Consider the following 21,555-nt stretch of genomic DNA (forward strand, 5'->3'; position numbering starts at 1 on the left):
TGACCTGTCTTGGGGCTATTACCCCAACGTTGGAGAATGGGATAAAGAAACTGTCGTGAAATGAAATGCTGCTCCCTGCATCTAATGATGAAAGAGTCAACTAGCAGAATGATTTAAATATGTCTCAAATGATAGAATATCAGGGTTGGAAGGGACCTCAGGAGGTCATCTAGTCCAACCCCCTGCTCAAAGCAGGACCAATCCCCAACTAAATCATCCCAGCCAGGACTTTGTCAAGCCTGACCTTAAAAATATCTAAGGAAGGAGATTTCACCACCTCCCTAGGTAACGCATTCCAGTGTTTCACCACCCTCCTACTGAAAAAGTTGTTCCTAATATCCAACCTAAACCTCCCCTAATGCAACTTGAGGCCATTACTCCTTGTTCTGTCATCAGTTACCACTGAGAACAGTCTAGATCTATCCTCTTTGGAACACCCCTTCAGGTAGTTGAAAGCAGCTATCAAATCCCCCCTCACTCTTCTCTTCCGCAGACTAAACAATCCCAGTTCCCTCAGCCTCTCCTCATAAGTCATGTGTTCCAGTCCCCTAATCATTTTTGTTGCCCTCTGCTGGATTCTTTCCAATTTTTCCACATCCCTCTTGTCGTGTGGGGCCCAAAACTGGACACAGTACTCCAGATGAGGCCTCACCAATGTCGAATAGAGGGGAACGATCACGTCCCTCGATCTGCTGGCAATGCCCCTACCTATACATCCCAAATGCCATTGGCCTTCTTGGCAACAAGGGCACACTGTTGACTCATATCCAGCTTCTCATCCACTGTAACCCCCAGGTTGCTGCAGATACATTAAGGCACAGGAAACAATGCACTGAAGTTTGTCTAGTTTAACCAAACCGAGGAAAAATAGAACTTATCTGCCACCAGCTGTGCCTCCTTCTGATGGGAGTTGTACATTGTGTGACCTGGATGTTAAGCAGATTGCGAGACAAGAACAGTATGAGAATGTTAGGTCCCCCAAAGAAGCAACAGCACCAGTCACTAAATGAAGATACTAAAAGTGACCAAAAATCTTTCAAAACTGGGCTGAAAATATATCCAAGCAGTAAGTCTCTCACCCTCCAGGGGGCGTTTGCCTGCAAGTCTGAGGTGGCATTTCTGCTCCGAACACACATCACAGTATCTTCTTGGAAAACTTACTTTTGGGGCTTACATTTCTCAGCTTTTTCTAGAGAGCTTAAATAAAACCCTTTCGGCTGTTGGAATGAGCAAGGAGACTCCACTGTAAATAAAGAATTCAGGGCTATTTGTGCTCAACCCCAAAACAGCTGATTTTTTTTAAATGATATAATTTGGCAAATATTTGTTTCCCTGTATTTGGAGGGGAAGGGAGAGACAAAAGTGAAATTGTAAGTGGAAGTAAATAGGACATGTACTATGCACTGTATGTAACTGATAGATTCAGCCCTCGAATCCTACCATCCAAACTGCTGAATTTCTCCACAATACACACTTCTTAATGAAGGAAGCAGCAGGGACATATCATGTCTAACACGTCTTTTTCCTGGGCATGTATTATACATGTACATAAACTTTAATATTAAACTAGTTCAGGAGCAGATTTGTGCAGTGCTATATTATTTTTAAATCCACAAGTCACACAGTGCTAAAGTGAAGGTTCTTGCAGTAGCAGTAACCTAGCCACATTTCAGAAATGTAGACCTAGCTCAGCCTTCCGGTACATTTCAGAGTCCAGACTGCTCACAGGAGATAAATAAGGTTTTTGTGTTGTGCCTTTCCACTCACTTAGCACCAATTTGAGTCATCATGTTGTCTCATTGTCATTTCAAGAATCAAATTCCATCTGTTTCCTCCAACAGTAAGATTGAAGGAGGGTCTCAATAGCAAACTCCTCCTGCTGCCATCTCCAGAAAGTAAACAAACAGCTTTCCTGGTGCCAAGGCCACATGGACTGTTGGGTGCCATGGGTCTGATCTGCAGAACGCGGAGCACCGCCAGTGCCAAGTGCAGTCAGTGGGAGCTGTGGCTGCTCAGCACCTCTGCAAATCAGGCCCCACCTGACTAATATGAAACTCCAACACCACTGCTCAGAGCTGCCTCGCAAGAGCTTTGCACTGGTCTATGGTCCATCCAGAAGAGCTTAGAAGCGAGTTTTTCTGATGGACTGTCAGGTCAGAATTGCATTGCAAGGATTCAGGATTTGAGGATAGGCCAGTCCTGTTTTTACTCTAATGTGAATCTGGAGCAACTCCATGGACTTCTTTGGCATGATACAGGATTTACACCATTTAAGTGAGCAGGGTCTGTGCTGTTGAGGAGAATCTGAAGAAATGGTTTTTCACTTTTTCAAAATATTTTCATCTTCTTAAAGTGCCCATAGGATTCTCCCCCAGTGGAGTACAAATGCGTGGTTATGTTTCTTCTGTTCTAACTCCCATAGGGCTGGCACACACAACCGACCCCACCTTCTCCATCTAATCACAGCTTTCACTTAAAACAAGTGTTTCTAGAGCTCTTGTTCTGAGGAGACTCCAAAGTGCTCCCTTGGGAGCTGAGGTTGTCATGGTGAGCATTCCTTGAAATCAGGGATTATTCACAGTACCTAAATAGCATTCCAGTTCCCTAGGCACCACTCCTCCGGGGAACTCTTGCTTCTGTCAGCTGCATTCTCACATTCCTGAACCCCTTCTGTACAAGACAGACAAAGGTGCAAGCTTCATTCCTGCCCAGTCCCCTCTGAGTGCAGTAGGATGAGTGCCCTCATGGGTTGGGTGCTGAGATGCCAGAGAGGAGTGTAGTATAAAAACTTAGGTCCAATCACTCAGAAATTACAGTTTCTGTGGTGCAGCGGGAGCCTTTGATTGCAGCAGAAAATGGGCTGTGAGCTCTGGGGTCAGGAGTAGGTTCTGCTCCGAATGTGGGTTTTCCAATGTCTGGCTTTCTGAGCATGCAAGGGAATGAGGTGGAGTCTGTGCAGTTTGGGATTAATTTGTAAACGAATGGCTTTACCTGTCCCCTTGTGTGTGTTTGCAGATGGGTCGTGCATGGCTGTGGTTGGAGTCCAACAGAGAATCTCCCAGTGACTCTGTGAAGAGCAGTGGCTGCCTGTCTCTCAGCAGCTCCTGGGACTCCAGCCTGGAGCTGGAGGTGGGGAGCTGGAGGATGACTGAAGAGGCCGCTGTGGAGGAACAAGAGGAAAGCAGTCAAGAAGAAGAGGATTGCAGGCTGGAGTCCAGGGAACCTCTGGTATGGGAGGATGGCAGAGAAGAGTTCCAGGAAGAGGCAGGGCAGTGTGAACAAGACAGTCTTCTGCAGTTCCTCTTGGAGGTAGGGCTGCTGCAGTAGGTAGCTGGAGAAGAGTCTGCATGACCCATCTTCTAGAACAGTGCTAATCAAAGTGGTGGTCCGCAGACCGGTGCCAGTCCGCGAGCCATCAGCTGCCGGTCTGCATGCACATTGGAAAAAAAATTGCCGGTCCCCCACATCAGATCGCTTGAGAAGCACTGCTCTAGAACAATGCCTTGGAAACACTGATGCTCTGAGCATCTCTGCCATGTATAACTGTTAGTGTGGAGCAACAGAGACCCCTAGAGCCCAGTTAGACGAATGACTGTATTCTCAAAGGAAAGTCCAAGTCTGCCATATTTAAAGAGGGCACAGTGGCTGGCTGGTTGTCTTGCCTTTGGGTCTCCTGATCCTGATGCAGAGTCGACCATTTAAAAGGTGATGGGCTGACGCTCTTTTAATAATGCTCTTGATTTGGACACTGTGCTTTATTAGAAGTCCCTGAAGGTGAAAAGGCAGCTGTAATGGAGGAGCCCTATGTGGTTCATGCTGCTGCTCCCTCCCCCCTCCTAATCACTCATGCTCTCGTAGTTTGAAGTTGGTAATAAGTTGCTCTGTGTTACAGGTGACCCACCTCATGGAACCCCTCTGCATTAGTGTCACAGACTCAGAACAGAATCACTGGGCTTTCTGTGGCTCTGGGCAGCAAGAGGAAAGGGAAGTCCTGAGCTTCAAGGAAGAAATGGCAGGACCACTAGTCCCAAGAGAGGAGGAAAGGCAGCTGCAGCTCCTGATAGAAGAGGCTGGGGAACTGCACATCCCAGGAAGAGAGGTGCGGGAGGAGTGGGTACCACAGGTATCAGGAGAGCTGCAGGTCCTGGGCTGGGAGGCTGGAGAAGCTGAGGAAGAACAGATTCTAGGAGAGGAGACAGGAGAGCCCCAAGTTCCAGGAGGGGAGGAAGGGGATTCAGGAGAGCAGAGAGAGCTGCAGTTTCCAGTGGAGAATGGAGGAGAAGTGGAGGAGGAAGAGAAGAACAGGAAGCTGCTTCTGGATGAGACTTCCTCGGACATGAGTGCGTTGGAGGAGGTGCTCCCAGGCAGTGTGGAGGTAAATGCATGAAAACACCTAGTCTTGTTATCAAGGCAGTGGACTCGGAGTCTAGAGACCTGGGCTTCTTTCAGACTGCCTGTGTGATCTCGAGAAGTCCTTGTGGCACCTTAGAGACGAACAAATTTATTTGGGCATAAGCGTTGGTGGGCTAGAACCCACTTCATCAGAGGCATGGAGTGAAAATACAGGAGCAGGTATAAATACATGAAAGGATGAGGGTTGCTTTACCAAGTGTGAGGTCAGTCTAACAGGATAAATCAATTAATAAATCTCGGGCAAGTCACAATCTCTCTGGGTCTCAGTTCACCGTCTGTAAAATGGGGATAATGATCCTTACTTTGTCTTCTGTATTAGACTCTTTGTCTCCTGTGTGTCCATGCAGGGCTCAGGCTAGCCCATCTCAGTTTCACACCTCTAGGTGTTACTGTGATAAAAGCAATGATAATGCTGGGTAGGACAGTACCCTTGCTATCTGTGGCCAAGCTCTTTGCTTTGCCATGTCACAGAGTCAGATACGAGAGATGAAAAGTGCCTTTGAGGGTCCACCTGCTTCTCCTGTACAGCCAGGCCAAGGGTGTCCTGGAGATGTATCTATAGAGCTCGCTCCAATTTCCAAAGTCCCATATGATGGAGTAGTCCTCCATCTCCCTGGGGAGCCTGTTCCACAGCCTCAAATCTCACCCTCTGGCGCTTTCCAAGGTGCCCTGTTCTGAGTCAATCCACTACTCCTAGTTATGCCCCCTCGAGCACCCTGAGTAACACTTCTCTCTGATCTAGATGGACAGTGGACTAGATGGATCTTGGGTTTGATCCAATATGGCAATTCCTGTGTTCCTAGGTGAGCTTGTAGTTGACCTTTGGTTAGCTTCTCTGTGAGCTTGCTCAGGAACCGAAGGTTTGGTATGGATACTGATCCTGGTAGTTGGCTCGAACTGATGTAGCCAGGATGAGATTCTTCAGTGTTGGTTGGACTATTGCATGTTTGAAAGAGGAAGGGAAGATTCCTTCCCTGAATTTGGGATTGGCTCTTTTGGTCAGGAGTGGGCCATGACTTTCTTACAACAGCCAGGAAAGTTTTGGCTCAGATTCACACATTTTGAGTCGAGATTCTTTTATGGTGTCCAGAACTTCCTAAGGTGTGACCGTCCTGACTCTGGGAGTGCAAGCAGTTCTGTAGAGGAGAGGGCCCATGCGTTTTGAGAAGCCTTCCTGACTGTGCACGATCAGTTCAGAAAAGTTCAGGGTTCCATTGTGGGCTGCAGGCCAGTGACCTCACTGTTCTCTGACCAGTCAGGATCACATCTCAGTTTCCTGGTGGGCTCTTTTAGTAGCTTCTTGATCACTAGTTATGCTACAACCTCCTTGGCCTGCTGTCCCTCCTTGCCAAGGTACCAGCACCTGTTTCCTGATTGACCACGTGCCTTAGTTATCACATCCTCCCGTCTTCCTTTTCCTCAGCTAGTCCATCATCATCTCCCCCTGCCATGTGTCTGCTGCCTCCCTTTCAGTACCCGTGTGGCCTCTCTTGGTGACTGAACCTGCTATCTAAGCCCCCAACCTTTCCCTCCAGACCTGGAACCAGCTCAAACCTGTGTCAATAGACCACACAAACTCCCTATGGCACAGTTTTCCCTTCACAGCCATTTCCTTTTTGCTACTGGTCAGGCCCCTTCCCTTGCTAAACTCTGTTAGCCACTGGTCATTCTGCTTCTTTTCTGTCCCTGGACCTCCCCGTACGCCACTCCTAGTTTCTGGACTCACCGGCGGAAGGTAACATCCATCTGGGCTGTTCTTTGGAGACTGCCTTATTGATGGACAGAGTGTGGCCGCTCTGGTAGCACGAGAAAGGTGTGGTGAGGGGATATTGGCCGCCAGTCTCCACTGGACTGAAAGGCTGAAAGTGAATGTCAGATGCTCAGAGGGACACTCACAGCTCCTACAGGCTGAAAGTGAGTGTCAGATGCACAGAGGGAGACTCACAGCTCCTTTCTGCCCACCTAAGAGAACAGCTTCCAGGAGACCATAAAGACCTTGTCTTGAAGCTTGGCTGTAATATGGGCACATGCAGCAAGTCTGTCCCCTGGCTGGGGGATTCCAGTTGATCTGCTGCTTTGCCAGGCATCCCTGTCACTGAGGTACCCAGCCCTGCAGGCATTATTCCTCCTTTCTGTTTGTTTCCAGGGTGATGTTCTGGAGCAGCCTGCAGAATGTGCTCAGGGCGAGAGCCACTTGTTGGAGGAGGACAACGATCTCTCCGCACATGATAATAGTGATAGCTACAGTCCTTCTAGAGCATCCCTGGTGGACTCCAGTCTCATGAGCCCAGCCTCCTCACAGCTGTGAGTAGCACAGCCCTGGGTCTGGTAGGTGCTGCTGATGCTGTGGCCCCTTCGCTCCACCTGCATGCTGTAGCGTGGACCTGTCTCCATGGGCCCAAGACAGAGAGCATGTACATGGAGGGGGTCATCTCAGGGAAGGTGAGCAAACACCAGGGAACAGGGGGAAGGAGAGGGCCCTGGATGCCTGGGTGATAATAGAGCATCCAACCTTTGGATGCTAGTCCTAATGCAGGTAAAGTGAAATGGGGGGTGGGAACCAAATGTACAGGAAACCCCAGTGTTTCTTTCGGGGTTACCTGGCATGCTCTGCCAGGCACAAGAGTCCAGTCCCGCTCCCAGGTGGAGATGTGCTGAGGCAGCCGAGCCAGCCCTGCCCTGGGGAGGGTGTGTGACAGACAGGCTCTGTTACACACTGGAGAAGCTGGTTTGGCTTTCCAAAGAAAAGGATGCAGCAGAACATAAAATAAAATCTGTTCTTCCAGGACAGGAACGAGAACAAAAGTCACCACAATAAAGCCCTTTGCCCCAGTGTGGTTTGCGGCTTCTTGCCCAGTTCTGGACCGAGCTTCCTGGCCTCTCCTCAGGGCTGCCCTGATTCAGCTCACCTCACCTTCTATGATTGCTACCTATAACCCTGCGTCTTCTTGTGCCTCAAGTCCTGGATCATTACCAGTTTGCTACACTGTGATTTAGTAGTGGTCTCACTGTAGTAACGCTGCACACCGGATACCCACCAGTCAGAGCTATCACTGCCTCCTCCTATGGGGATATTCACACCAATTACAGCGTCTCATTCTGTGGAAAGAAAGACAAAAGACTGGACTCCTTGTCCTGCTTCATTCATTTCACAGCCATTCCCACACTTGTAGCACAAGGAGCCAGACACCCTTAAAGTGACAGGCCACCATCGCATAGACTCCCACGTGAGTTCTGTGCACTTGGGTGGCAGGAGGCTAGGTATGGTGTAGGGCCGTGGGATGGAACATGGGAACTGGAGGGCTCCAGCAGGGACAAGGCCCCGATCCACAAAGGGACTTAGACATTGCAACAACTAATGTCAGGTGCCTAGAATATCCTCGGCATCCACAAAGCCTGGGTGAGGTGCCAAGGGTCCCTGTACAATGAGGATCCACAGAACATCAGCACACTATGCAGGCACCACCTAAACTGGCCAATGGGATAGGCTGAGGAGAGGGAAGTATCCTAAGCCCCACCCCCTCACAGCATTCAGTTCCTAAATCCAGGGTGCCTGGAGGTACTTGTCTCTGCTTGCGATCCACAGCCAGGAGCCCTCTCCTGGAGTCAGGTGGCTGAGGCCTTCCTTACAGGGTCATAGATTCCAAGGCCAGAAGGCCCCACTGTGATCATCTAGTCTGACCTGCTGCTTAGCGCCGTGACACATTAACGAGATAACTTCCCAAAATATTTTCTAGAGCAGAGCAAATCTCAGAGTACTCCCTGGGATGTGAGAAACCCCTGTTCAGTCCCCTCTCTGAAGCATGAAGAGGGATTCCCTAATCAGATAGGGGCCCTAACCCGTGGACTACAGAGTTATACTCACTTGTGCTCTGACCTCATTCATATTTAATTCATTAATACAAAGTGGAATGGCCTCAACAAGAGAGACTGAAAGACCCCTACCTTGGGCTCTCCGACAGGCCAATGACGAGAGACCTTACCTGAAAGCAAAGCCCTTTGCCTCACCAAGTAGAAAGGGGCACTGAACCTGGGTCTTCCACCTCCGAGGTGCGTTCCTTAGCCACTAAGCTAAAGGCCATAAAAGAGGTTATTGCCCTCTCCCCCCTGGCCATGCTGTGCAGGGCAGCCATGCTCTGAGCATGCCTACCAGTGTGGGCCCTACAGGCAAGCTAAACAGCGGAGTGCCAGTTTCCATCCATTTGAGGATCTCATTGAGGCTTATACCTGAGGTGGGCCTCCAGACACCTGCCTGAGGCAGCAGAGTGCATCCCCAGAGGCAGAAACTTCGGTGCTGAGGGAACTTTTACGGCCTGGTGAGTTTAGGCACCTAGAGGGTTAGGTGGCAGCTGAGCAGGAGTTGTGTGGATCACAGCAGCGCTGAAAGTCCCTTTGTGGATCTGAGCAAAAGAGACCCTCCACCACCAGACCGAGAGAGCTCCGTGGTCCCGCGGGAGCTCAGTGACTTCTCCCCAGGTGTTGCTGCCTTTAGTAAACTCTGCACATGGCATCACATGGTGCCTTGGTGGCTCAACCATTGCTAAAGACCTGTTCTAGCCTGTGAGTTGTGGGTCCAATGGCAACTGTTGCGACTGAGCTGAACCCCAAAGAGAGTCTCTGGAGGGACCCAAACAAAGGAAGTGCCTTGGGAAATACTTCCCCATAGATCTCTGATGGGGGAGCCACTCCATACATCCCTGATGGGGAGACTTGCCCTGTAGCTACCTGGAAGGTGTTTTGTTTAGACTACAAGCTAAAGAGCAGTGACCTTCCCTCCTCCCGAGTGTCCTGGAGGCCAGCAGTGGCAGTTCATCCCCCTGCTCCTTATCTGGCATGATGAGTTGATAACCTCTCCTCTGTGCAGGGTGCCGCTCAGCTGCGCTAACTCACTGCGACACTTGCTTTTCAAAAAGACGCTGCTGTCCATCTGGAAGATGATAGCCAGCCACAGGTGTGTATCTCTGGGGGACAGCTCGTACCGGAAATTATCTGGGGGAAGTTCTCTGGCCTGTGTTATACAGGGGGTCAGACTAGAAGGTCACAATGGTCCCTTCTGGCCTTGGACTTTTTGAATCAGTGAACTGAGGGGAATCATCAGAGCTGAGGTGTGGGGAGCAGGACTGAAGTGTCAGGGGGCTGTGGGCTGAGGGCAGTGGCAGAGCTGGGGGGAGTGGGAGACAAGTCCAGGGCTGGAATAGCAGAGGGGCTGCAGATTGGGACTGTGCGGCAGCAGCAGTGCTGGGAATGAAACTTCCTGGCCCCTGTCCACACTGTCCCTAACTCTAACCCCAGGGCCCTTCCATGAGGGCAAGAGTAAAATGGATAATTTCTCGCGGGGTTCACCCACATCCGTCTCTGTAGCAGGAATGCCTCCTGCTGCAGGGATGGGACTAACGCGAGGCGCTGGCCCTGCATATTCCATCTGATTAACTTGGCAGCCACTGGTTCGAGCAGGAAACGGAGTTCAGATTCCTGCCTTAGCGACCACCAACAGTGGACTCCGAGGTTTCTTGCCATCCTTCCTGTGTTTCCCCTAGGGATTGCTAGTCACTGACCCCACATCAACCTTCATGGGCACCAGGGAAGAGGAACAGTGGGCCTGCTGCCCCCTCTTCGAGAGTCACGTGAACAGTGGGGGACAAACCTGATTCTCTCCTGCCTCTTTGGGCTTGTCCCTCTAGGTACTGTGGCCCATTTCTGAAGCCGGTGTCAGACAAGCAGGCTCCTGGGTACAAGGATGTGGTGAGAAGGTAGGAAGGCTGCTCTAGAGCATTTTCATCTGCTTCCTCTACCTTCCCAGAGCCCCTGCATGTAGAGAGGAAAAAGCTATGGGGCAACTTTGTGTCATCTGTCCCATGTTCGTCACCATGGTATCTGCCCCCCATCAGGGAACAGGGTGGGAAGGTTCCCTACAGTGTCTTCTCCAAGGCTTAGTCCAAAGCAGTGGGGTTCCCATCCTGCCCCAGCTCTCCTGAGGAGACTCTCCTGTCCCTGAATAGACCTCACTCTTCAGAAACTTTTTCTTATATACAGCCTCCATTTTGCCTTTCAGCATCCATGTTCCTTTTTGAAATGTCACACCTCTGGCGCACCTAAAATACTCCCACTTCCTCCTGTGGGTTTAGACCCTTCAAATACTTTGAAGTTGTTCTTAGCCCCATCCCCTGCTGCGATGCCTCCAGGAACCAGCCAGGCATGGTGGCAGGTGGGGAGAGCTGATTTAATTTATTTTCATAGAAACCCCTTCCAGGTGATTTGGGACCATTGATTTGTGCAGTGACCCTGCAACAGCACCATGTATTATGCCCACCCTCCCCCTTGTTTGTCATTAATGCCAGTTTGTTTGTGAGCTGCTATGGGCAGGACAATGTGTTTGTACAGCACACAGTGCACCAGGGCCCTGTCCTGACGGGGCCTTTGCATGCTACAACCAGAATGAGCCAAGCTATGCAAAATTAACGTAGTCCTGCCTCACAAAGCGGGCTCTTCCAGCCCCTGAGCATGGCTGTATTATCACCCAGAGGGGGCTTTCCAAACAAACGGGGCAGGGGCATTCTCAGCTTAGAGTCTGAGCAGTGAACAGCTAGGGTGGGGCAAGACACAGAAAAGGAGCTGTGTGAGAACAGCTTCAGCTACAGCTTTATGGGCTCTTGGATGGCGCAAAGCCTGACTTCCAGGCCCCTAGTGGCATTCGCAGCCCTGAGTTAGATGCCCATGTTAGCCATGCATTGGCTGGGGAGAGCTAGGCACCTCAGAAAGGGAGTCATGGAGCCAGCAAGCTGAGAAGGGTACTGCTGGGGTGAAATTCAGAGGACGGGGATGAGGCTTAGGGCATCATCTTTACTCAGGCTGCTGAGTTGTGAGCCCTCTCCTGGAGCTAGGTGCTTGAGCCAGATCAGATCTTTCTCATGGTGGGGGAAGATAAAGGGAAACGCACACACCCCTTGTAGCCAAGGGGCTAGGAGTGATAGCTCTCACCTGCGCTATAGGGTCCAGGATTCAAGTCACAGCTCCAAATCAGGCAAGCATGGGGATTCAAGCCTGGATCTCCCACATCCCAGGGGAGCACCCTAACTGCTAGGCTACTCACTGTTTGGGGCTGTGTCTCCCACTCTCTCCTGCTGGCAATGTTCTAATTTGTAAGGCTAATTTCTTGGCACATGGACTTGAACCTACCTTTCCCACATTCCAGGTGAGGGCCCTAACCTCTGAGCTATTGGGATACCTGTATCAGCCAACCTGCCCAAAAAACTCTTACCCCAGCAGTCTTTTATGTAGGGTAGGCATATTCAAAGTACACCTACCACATTGAGGTAGGCAGGAGAGTGCCTTGATGGAGCATGCTGTTGGGGCTTAGGTGTGAGCTAGAGGGCCAAGGAGCTTGGTAGTGTCAGGACATACATCCCCATCAGCAGAAACTCAGGTGCCTACCAGGTTAGTCAGCAGCAGAGCAGTGGTTCTTTGAGTAGTGTCCTAAGGGGTGTTCCACTTCAGGTGCGCGTGCGCCTCTCGAGCCCTTGACTGGAGATTTCCATTTGACCTGCACATGCGCCTCATGCTGCACACCAAGGGGGTATAGGGCTGTGCAGGTGAGCAGCCGTCTCTGTCACCTCGGCCTGGCACACAGCTCTGGCATGTCACCTTCTGCCTGCCTCAGCGTGTTCTGCAGTTGTTCTGTTAGTGGTAGTTGTTAATGCATCATTCGTTAGCTAGTTGTGAGAGGACTGATGTTTTTCTTCTCCCTTTTTTCCCTGCTTTTTTTTTTCCCCGGGGAGCCTATTTGGCTTGGCTGTGCATGCCAGGCTCACCAGGTTTCAGATGCCGCCTCGCCTGTCAGGAGGCTGTTCTGGTCAGCAACGACCACCCTAGATGTATTTATTGCTTGGGAGAGGCGGGACTCTCTCAAAAGTGTAACTTTTGCCTGGCTCTCATATCTAGAGCACATAAGAATGGGGAGACCAAATTGAGGCTTCTGATGACGATGCATGCCCTGCAGCCCACTTCTGAGTCAGGAGACAACCACACACACACCACACACCCCTCTGACCTTGGCCCAGATGTCCCCTAAGAGGGAGAAGACTTCAGAAGACTCAGGGAAAGCACCAAAGAAGCAGAGCTTGGTCTTACACTACAAGGAGCTGGCTCCCAAAAGACCCCAATCTCCCACTAAGTCTACAGTGTCGGAGGCCTTGACCTCTTGGTTCAGTATTGTGGAGGGAAAAGACTCTTTCTCCTGTACTGGTGGGTCCAGGAGACGCAGTGCACTTTGGAGAAGCATGGGTCCAGCAGGCCCCTGGTACTGTCTCTGAAGGATGGGAGGCCCACGACATATACTTCTCTAGAATGGCACCATCTACATCAGACATAACATCAGTGCCTTCTCACTCGGCACCTTTGGTATCAGGAAAATTGAAATGCCAGACACCTTCAGTCCCGGTGCCGATGCATTCCAGATCAATGGTACCATCCACCTAAATGCAGTGGCACTGACCCACTCAGTATTGCAGGAATTCCACTACTCTAGGGACTGGTCCGTTTTCAACAAGCCAGTGCCCCCACTGCTTAGCGGTACCAGACAGCTCTTGGTACCGAGACCCAGTCTTTGAATTACCATTGTTTCCTGATACTACAAGTGTCTCTGCCTTTTTCTACTGCCTCCCCCGACCCACACCATTGGAAGACATTGAGGAGGATGAAGGAGACAGTCAATCAGTCTTGTCTTTAGCAGTGCAGGGTTCCCCTCCTCATCCATACAGGAATCCATACTTCAACAAGGATCCGCATCCACAACAGGGATGGTGGGATCAGCCCTGGGTGCCACCCCCTCTCCCTTATGCCCCCTCAGTGGCTTGGGATCCTTGGGTGGCATATCGTCAGCAATTTTCTAGACCTCAGGCTCCAATGCACCGAGAGACTAGGGTTACACAGTCTCTTCTACCAAATTCCCAACACGAGGAGACCTTTGAAGAGCAGGAGACTAGAGTGGATAAGGAGGCTGCCCTCAAACCCCTATGTCATCCTCATCTCTTGATGAGGTACTCATGCCTCCACCACCATCAATGGCTGACCATTTTTGCTTTTCCAGGACCTTGTGAAGAGGATTGCTGACGCCCTTCAGATACCTCTTGAGTCGATTAAACAAGCTCCTGGACATTCTGCAGTCAGCAACACCCACCTGGGTTGCACTACCCATTAATGAACCGCTCCTAGATCCAGTGAAGACTGGGCGGCAAACTACTGCTGTCATCCTGCCAATTTGCAAATAGGCAGTTAAGAAACATTATGTTTCTCCCAGGGACTCAGAACTTTTGTTCTCACACTCTCTGCTTAATTCCCTGATAACAGATGCTGTAAATGAGAGTGGTAAACAGCATTACTCTAGGTCAGGCGTCGGCAACCTTTGAGAAGTGGTGTGCCAAGTCTTCATTTGTTTACTGTAATTTAAGGTTTCGCATGCCAGGGCCGACGGCTGGAACCCCAGACTAGCAGCGGGCTGAGCGGGGCCGGCAGCCAGGACCCTGGCTGGCAGGGGCCGGCGGATGGAACCCCAGACCGGCAGTGGACTCAGCCGCTCAGCCTGCTGCCAGTCTGGGGTTCCAGCCGTCGGCCCCGCTCAGCCCGCTGCCGGCCTGGGGTTCCGTTCAGCCAGGCAAGCAGCGGGCTGAGCGGGGCCGGCAGCCGGGACCCCGGCTGGCAGCAGAGTGCCACTAAAAATCAACTCGTGTGCCGCCTTTGGCACGCATGCCGCAGGTCGCCGACCCCTGCTCTAGGTCTACCCTTTATGATAAAGACCAGAAGAGGTTAGACCTTTCTGGCCTAAAGGCTTACTCATCCATGACCCTCCAGGTTCGTATCGCAGACTATCAGATGATCATGGCCAAGTACGACATCATGAATTACAACTAGTTTGCAGCCTTTATTGAACATCTTCCACAGGAACATAGAGAACTCGTTCAGGCCATCATCAGGAAATGTCAGTGATTAGCCAGAACCTCTCCAAGTGTCCTTAGATGCTTCGGACATGACCGCCAGATCCATCTCCACAGCAGTTGTTATGCACAGGGTTTCATGGCTGCATCTATCAGGGTTTTCGAGAGCGGTTCAGAATACTGGTGAGGACTTCTCATTTGATGGTCAGAAGCTCTTCTCGAAAACTACAGGGCCACACTGGGGTCTCTGGACATAAAATACCCCTATGAACAAGAGATTTAGCAGGTCTCAGACTGCCCAGAGATTGTGCCCTGCCCAGTTCTCTGGATTTCACAGAACCGCCGAACCCACTAGAAAGATTCCAGAGGAGGAGAGCTCCTCACTCTCCTTCATCGAGTACCCAGTCATCATCAAAACAACCATTTTGACAGGTCAATGGAGGGTTCAATTCTGCCCTCACCTCTAGTTTGCAAGCTACAACCTTTTAGCCTCCTCCCCACTTTTGGAGACCATCTTTCCCATTTGTAACAGACTTGGCAGCATATTACAACAGACAAGGGGTCATGGAGGTTATAACATCAGATTACACCATCCACTTTACATCCCTTCTTCCCTCCCATCCCCCTTCCTTATCCCTCTTCAGAAACCCCTCTTACGAAACTACATTGAGTCAAGAAGTGCACTGTCTCCTTTGTTTAGGAGTGATAGAGCAGCTCCCATCTCCTCACAGGGGGCAAGTTTTTCACTCAAAGTATTTTCTCATACGGAGGGTGGAGACTGATCTTAGATCTAAGTTGACTGAACAAATGTGTGACATCTCAGAAGTTCAGGATGGTGACTTTGGCAACTATAAGTCCTTCTCTGGAGATAGGAGATTGCTTTTTGGCCCTTGACCTGCAAAACGCCTATTTCCATACAGTGATTCATGCTGCTCACAGGAAATACCTACATTTTACCAATGGGCGAGGAGTATTTTCAATACCATGTACTTCCCTTCGGCCCGAAGGGTGTTCTCAAAGGTTCTAGTAATAGTAACTGCTTACCTTCAGTGACAGGCAATTTTAGACTTCCTGTGTCACGATAACGGGCTACTCAAGGGCCGATCTTACACAGCAGTGTGGACCTCCACCCAGACAGCTCTTGCTCTCTTCCAGGACTTGGGTCTCCAGCTAAATGTAAAAAAAAATCTATGTTAGTTCCAGTACAGAAAATACAATTCATAAGGGCATACTTGGATTCATTAGCAGCCAGAACCTTCCTTCCTGTGAATGGATTCATAACCTAGGCAAATCTGTGATAATTCAAGGAAGACCCCAAACTACTATAAGGAACTATTTACAACTTTGAAATCATATGGCAGCTAGCATCTTTTAACTAAACATGGAAGATTACACCACCACTGCTTTCAGGGCTAGTTCAGAAGGTTCTATTCCTCAACCAGAGACAGCTTTGGACAAACAGGTCACAGTTCCCCTCCAGGTAAAGGACTCCCTAGACTGGTGGAAAAAATCAGCTCAGTGCCTGCATGGGCGTCCCTTTCATCCGCTCCGCTCCACTGATAACTGTGACGATGGACACGTCACTGTGAGGGTGGGAAGCAGACGTCAGTATCCTCACAACTCAGGGCAGATGGTGATCTGAGTAAACAGGTCTTCATATCAACCTGTTGGAACTCAGGGCCGTCAGGAATGCCTGCTTTCAGTTCCGATGCTTCATCGGGGCAAATCAATCAGGATCATGACAGAAAGCGTGGGTTGCATATTCTGTATCAACAAATGGGGAGGTGCAAGATCCCTTTCCCTGTGTGTCAAAGCTATAAAGTTGTGGAACTGGTGTATAGCCCATCAGATTCTTCTTCAAGAAGTGTCCCTGTGGGTGCTGCACTGTAGATGTGTCTGCGTCCCTGCTCTGCTGTCTGGGAGAGAACCACATAAGTGTGGCTTATGTCAACAACTGAAGCTCAGGTGCAGAAAGGCTAGAGAACTGAGACTTAAGCTTCTCCTAATGGAGGTGCCCCTTCAACCGCAAGGCCTGGTTCCTTCATGATTCCAGCACATAGAATCATACTGCTCTGAAGAGGTACAGGAAGTGTTATTACACAGCAGGAAAATGCCTACCCAGCATACTTACCTACAAAAGTGGACCAGATTTCGAATTTGGTGCCAGCCCATAGGAGTCACTCCGGATACGGCCACTCTACCTGTAATCTTAGATTATTTGCTGAATCTCAAGATATTGGGACTCTATTAGCTCGCTATAAGTACACTTAACAGCAGTAGCAACCTTCCAGCAAATAGAAGGGACTCAGTTTTCTCCCACCTGACAACAAAGAGGTTTCTCAAAGGCCTAGCGAACCTCTTTCCCCAACCCAGGCTTCCTACCCCACAATGGGATCTCAGTCTACTTTTAAAAGGACTATACCGCCCTTTGAACCCATGGACACTTGTTCTCTGACTCACCTTTTCTTGAAGACGGTGTTCCTGATCGCCATCACCTCAGCAAGAAGGATTGGGGAGATAGTGGCTCTGATGGCGCATCCACCCTTCACAGTGTTCTTCCATGGCAAAGTCACCCTCAGACCACATCTGAAGTTCACCCCCAAAGCGACTTGAGCATTTCACATAAACCAGCTCATTCACCTTCCGACCTTTTATCCCAAATCTCATCAGGATAATAGGGAAGCCATCCTCCATACACTTGACATAAAGAGACCCTTGGACTTCTATTTGGACAGGACAAAAACTTTATAAAATCTCTGAGACTCTTCCTCTCTATCATGGACAGGTCTAAAGGCACAGCAATTTCAGCTCAAAGACTCTCCAAATGGGTCTCAAACTGGATCAAACTCTGTTATCAGATTCATAATTTAGCACCTCCATCCACAGTCCACACACACGCTACGACATCGGTTTCCTCGTCTGTCGCCTTCTCCAAGGGTATCCCTATATCCAAAATATGCAGAGCAGCTACCTGAGCATCTGCACATTCCTTTGCAGAACACTATGCCATCCTGAGGGACTCTGCTGCAGTCAGATGCCAGATTTGGTGCCATGGTGCTATTAGCTATAGCAGACTCAACTCTGAAGCCCCAGCCTCCAGTGCGGGATACTGCTCAGCAGTCACCTCAGTGGAGCATCCACAGGGACACTACTTGACGAAGAAGAGGAAGTTACTCACATAGGGACACACATCTCAAAGAACCATCGCTGCTGCACAAGGTGAGTAACTTCTTCATATCTCAGTCGTTTACCTTCCTGGAATCCAGAATATCACAGACAATATGATCAGCAGGCACTTCTCCCAGGACTACAGATGGGAGCTGGACTCTCAAATTCTTCACAGGATATTCAAATCTGGGTCCCTTTATGGTTGCACCCTAAATTCTTACCTAAAGTATTGTTGGATTTTCATCTTAACCAAGGGATTCGTCTACCAGTGTTTTCCCCAAATGATGTAAATCTCAGCATGAAACATCTGTTCATACTTTAGATGTTAGACGGGCACTGGCCTTTTATCTAGATAGGACCAAGCTATTTTGGAAATCACCTAGACTGACTCCAGCACAGAAAGACCAAGTGGTTCACAATCTTTACGCAGAGACTGTTGAGATGGCGCTTCGGGTGTGTGGTCGCTTGCTACAATGCAGATGGTGGTCTGCCTCCTACCCCAAAGGATAAAAGCACCCTCTGGCCAATCACAGGCAACTTCCACCACTTGGCTCAAAAACACTCTGAGATATGCCCAGCTGCTACTGGGCTTCAGTGTATACTTTGTCTAAACACTTGGTCCACAGCATCAGAGCTGATGTGGCACTTGGTCCTCCAGTACCGCTTCAGCCTTGGACTCCATTCTGAAGCGCCCTCTTCCCTGTGGGGTGCTGCTCAGGAAGCACCTGAAGTGGGGCACCCGTGGGGACACTACTCAGAGAAGGAGAGTAGTGCCTGTGCAGTAATGGTAGTTCTGTGAGATGTGTCCCCCTGTGGGTGCTCCACTACCCACCCTCCTTCCCCTCTTTCTTGGGCAGTCAGATAGAGAAGGAACTGGGGGCAGTTCACCCGTGCAGCCCTATAGTCCCTCAGTGTGCAGCACAAGGTTGTACAGAGTGCATGTGTGGGCCGACCATACACTGCTAATGGAAAAGCTCTGATCAAGGGTTTGCAAGGCTCCTGCATAGCTGAAGAGGCACACACATAGGGGGACATATCTCAAAGAACAACAATTACTGCACAGAGTGAGTGACCTCTTTTGTTGTGACATTCAGTGGTGCCTAGGTGTTGGACTTAGGCACCCAAAGTCCCTTTGTGAAGCTAGCCTTTTGTCCAGGACTTGTTTTATACTCTCTCGCCCCCTCACTGCTTCAGCATATGGTTGCACTTCTCTGTACTCCCTCCAGTTTGCCTGGGGTTCTAGTAATGTGTGCCGAGCACTGACAGCAGTACTCCAAGTGCAGGCTCCAGGGCTGTATGGGGAGGGCCAGGTACAGGCTGCCCTGGAATTGCACTGATGTTGTTGTATCATCATATTGTGTTGTAAACTTGTCTCATTTGCAGTTCTCCTCTCCTTAGTCTCCCAGTCACTCCCGTTTTGCAAGGTTCCCCTTGCAAAGTGAAAAAGGAAAAGGAGTACTTGTGGCATCTTAGAGACTAACCAATTTATTTGAGCATAAGCTTTCTTGAGCTGTAGCTCACGAAAGCTTATGCTCAAATAAATTGGTTAGTCTCTGAGGTGCCACAAGTACTCCTTTTCTTTTTGCGAATACAGACTAACACGGCTGTTACTCTGAAACCTTGCAAAGTGAGGATCTGAGTTTCAGATCCTTTTTCCCCCAGATGGATTAAGTACATTTTTTAAAGATGATGCTCATTCTATTTCTGGCCCGTGTTTCTAATCACGGTCATCCTCTTCCACCTCCTGCTTCACCCATCAATTCTGTAATGATTTCAAAAGAAAGTAAATAAGATTTAGTCCTTATAACACACCCCCTCACCACCACTGCTTTTTCCCTTGGGACCATTAGATTCTCGTTCTTTATAGATATTTTTCTTAACATGTGCCATTTTCAATCACAAAGGAATTGGGGTTGATTTGACAGGTGCTAATTACCAGGATCACACCTCTTTCCTTTTCTGCTCAGTGTCACATTTGGCTTTTCAGAAATAATTGCTAGTGGCTTGGCAAGTTAATTAGCTGTGTGATATAGATCACCCAAATCCGCAGTTTCTTTCCGGCTTTCTTAAGCTCTTGCCATTTTCCTCTTGAGAACTGGGCCTAAGCATTCCAGTGTTTGGGGCTGCAGGGAGACAAAAATGAGACCTCCATCTCAGGAAGAGGGTGCCCACCCCCATCCAGGCAAGGTTAGGGGAGTCCTTAGGTATGTACAGTTGAGTTTCATGCCTCCTTCCAGACCCATGGATTTAACCAACATAAAGAGGCGCCTGTCCAAGGGCCAGATCTGGACCACAGCCCAATTCCAGCGGGACCTCATGCTGATGTTCCAGAATGCAGTGATGTATAACAGCTCTGACCATCACGTGCACCGCATGGCTGTGGAGATGCAACGAGATGTCCTGGAGCAGCTTCAGCTGCTGGGTGAGGCCCTCCTGTGCTCAGAGGAGAGGCTGGGCTTTGGGAGGATGTAGGAAGACAGTCAGATGAGGGGCCAGTTTTGGGGGGTAGTACCCTCCCCCAGCACTCTTCCAGACCCTGTTCCCCTGCCCTGCACTAGCAACCATTTCTCACAGCCCAGGAAGATGGATTAAAAAAACTAAATGCAATTTCTAGATTCCTGGGGCCTCCTCTGCCCTGGAAAGGACATCCCCTTCCTTGGCTTGGGGTGGGGCCGAGCACACACTGCCTGAGCTGGATGCCTCCTTCCTTGGCTGGGGTGGTGGTGATGTTCCCAAGGGTTGGGGACCTTTCCCAGGCCAGTAAAGAAAGATGCTGTCCCCAAAGAAATGAGCTGTATAGCCCTTGGTCCCTTTAAGAGTTCCTGTGATGGGTGTCTGTACCTCTGTCCCTGATTCATCGTTTAACACAGTGGAGAATGAGGAAGGAAGGGTGTATTGGAAGACTCTGTCAGTCTGCATAGTTGAAAGGACAATACCAAAATTGGCAGAGGCAGAGCTATGCAGACTGTTCGTGAAATGCAGGCTCTGAGTAAGGTCATTTAAGCCTTTGAAAGGTGGCTGTTATAGCTCTTTGTTTCTACAATGTAATCCCTGTAATGAGGACGTGAGGGGAAAAAACTACAAGGCCTTTAAAAATCTGTTTAACCTGAGGTCACACACACTGAAGTGCCTTAATCATAATCATATGGCTACTGCATGATGTCACCACAGGGCAGAGTTAAGGTTGTTTAATGGTGCATTTCCATCCCTTAACACATTTGGATTTAAGTGTAATCTAAACTTGAATTTCCTGAGTTTGTAATGTTTGGTTTGGGATCATTACAACAGCTCTGTAAATGTTTTTACCCTTCCAGCACTAATATGTGTGCTTGCTTTTAATGGCATTTTTGGCTTGGAATCTAAGTCAGCTTGTAAACAGGGTAAAGCCTCTGCTTTTATTTCCATTTTCTCTGCTTTTAATAAATCTTGTGTGTGTGAAGTTGTGGTCGTCTCACACAGTTGTCCCCAGAGAGAACTCCTTTACTGCTACCGGGGGAAGTTTCTGGAACTCGCACGTGCCCCAGTCTCAGCCCAGAGGTCCTATCCCAGCCAGCTACTGCCGTGAAACTTCCCAGGGAGAGAGGCTTTGCAGGCTCCAGCGCTTGTTCCCTGCCTTATTCTGCGCTCCCTGCCGGTGCTGAGGAGCCAGAGAGGCTGGGCTGGGGTGACGAGCTGGAGTCCAGACTTGACGCCTGAATTCCGTCCTGGTGAAAAGCCTGGCTGGTGTCCAGAGGTTAGGGAATCTGGTCCGGATCTGGATTCGCCCTGGGCCTGGGGCCGCTCCCTGGCACCCCCCACCCGGGCCCGCTCCCTGCCATCCCCGCCGGGCCTGGCGCCTCCCCCGCCGGGTGCGTGGCCCGGTTGCGGCGGGGCGCTGGTAGCCCGGGCTGCAGCTGCGGGCTTGCAGCCAGAACCCGGCCCGGGGAGACCCGGGGCACGCGCACGGACCTAGCTCCAGGAGGCGCGTGTCTCTGACGCGCGGGACGGTCACGCGCGTCCCTTCTTCCCGCCGGCGGGGCACGTGGGACCGCGCCGCCAGGCCGCC

The 21,555-nt window shown here is 50.1% G+C and overlaps 1 protein-coding gene and 1 long non-coding RNA gene across 3 annotated transcripts; one reads left to right on the plus strand and one right to left on the minus strand.

The window, feature by feature from the left end:
• Positions 1-3,005: 3,005 nt before the first annotated feature.
• Positions 3,006-21,474, plus strand: LOC119566910 (bromodomain-containing protein 8-like). The gene is made up of 6 exons (XM_037906281.2): positions 3,006-3,309; positions 3,893-4,375; positions 6,560-6,717; positions 9,278-9,364; positions 10,095-10,163; positions 19,748-21,474. The coding sequence occupies exons 1-6, from the start codon at positions 3,016-3,018 to the stop codon at positions 19,980-19,982; spliced, it is 1,326 nt and encodes a 441-aa protein (XP_037762209.2). The 5' UTR covers positions 3,006-3,015; the 3' UTR covers positions 19,983-21,474.
• On the minus strand, positions 14,332-19,933 carry LOC119566911. Of its 2 annotated transcripts, none has more exons than XR_006283508.1 (3): positions 19,130-19,933; positions 15,387-18,940; positions 14,332-14,606 (listed from the first exon to the last, which is right to left on the minus strand). It is a non-coding gene; the product is annotated as an uncharacterized LOC119566911 (long non-coding RNA). The 2 variants fall into 2 exon arrangements; XR_005226414.2 differs by having other exon boundaries at positions 15,387-15,512; positions 16,803-19,933.
• Positions 21,475-21,555: the final 81 nt, after the last annotated feature.

Source organism: Chelonia mydas, chromosome 8, assembly GCF_015237465.2.
Source record: "Chelonia mydas isolate rCheMyd1 chromosome 8, rCheMyd1.pri.v2, whole genome shotgun sequence".
In the NCBI taxonomy this organism is placed as follows: Eukaryota; Metazoa; Chordata; order Testudines; family Cheloniidae; genus Chelonia; species Chelonia mydas.

Excerpts from the sequence above, each read along its gene's own strand:
- LOC119566910 (XM_037906281.2), top strand. The coding sequence starts at position 3,016 with ATGGGTCGTGCATGGCTGTGGTTGGAGTCCAACAGAGAATCTCCCAGT. Across the intron at positions 3,310-3,892 it reads TTCTGCAGTTCCTCTTGGAG|GTGACCCACCTCATGGAACC; the intron begins GTAGGGCTGCTG and ends TCTGTGTTACAG. Across the intron at positions 4,376-6,559 it reads TGCTCCCAGGCAGTGTGGAG|GGTGATGTTCTGGAGCAGCC; the intron begins GTAAATGCATGA and ends GTTTGTTTCCAG.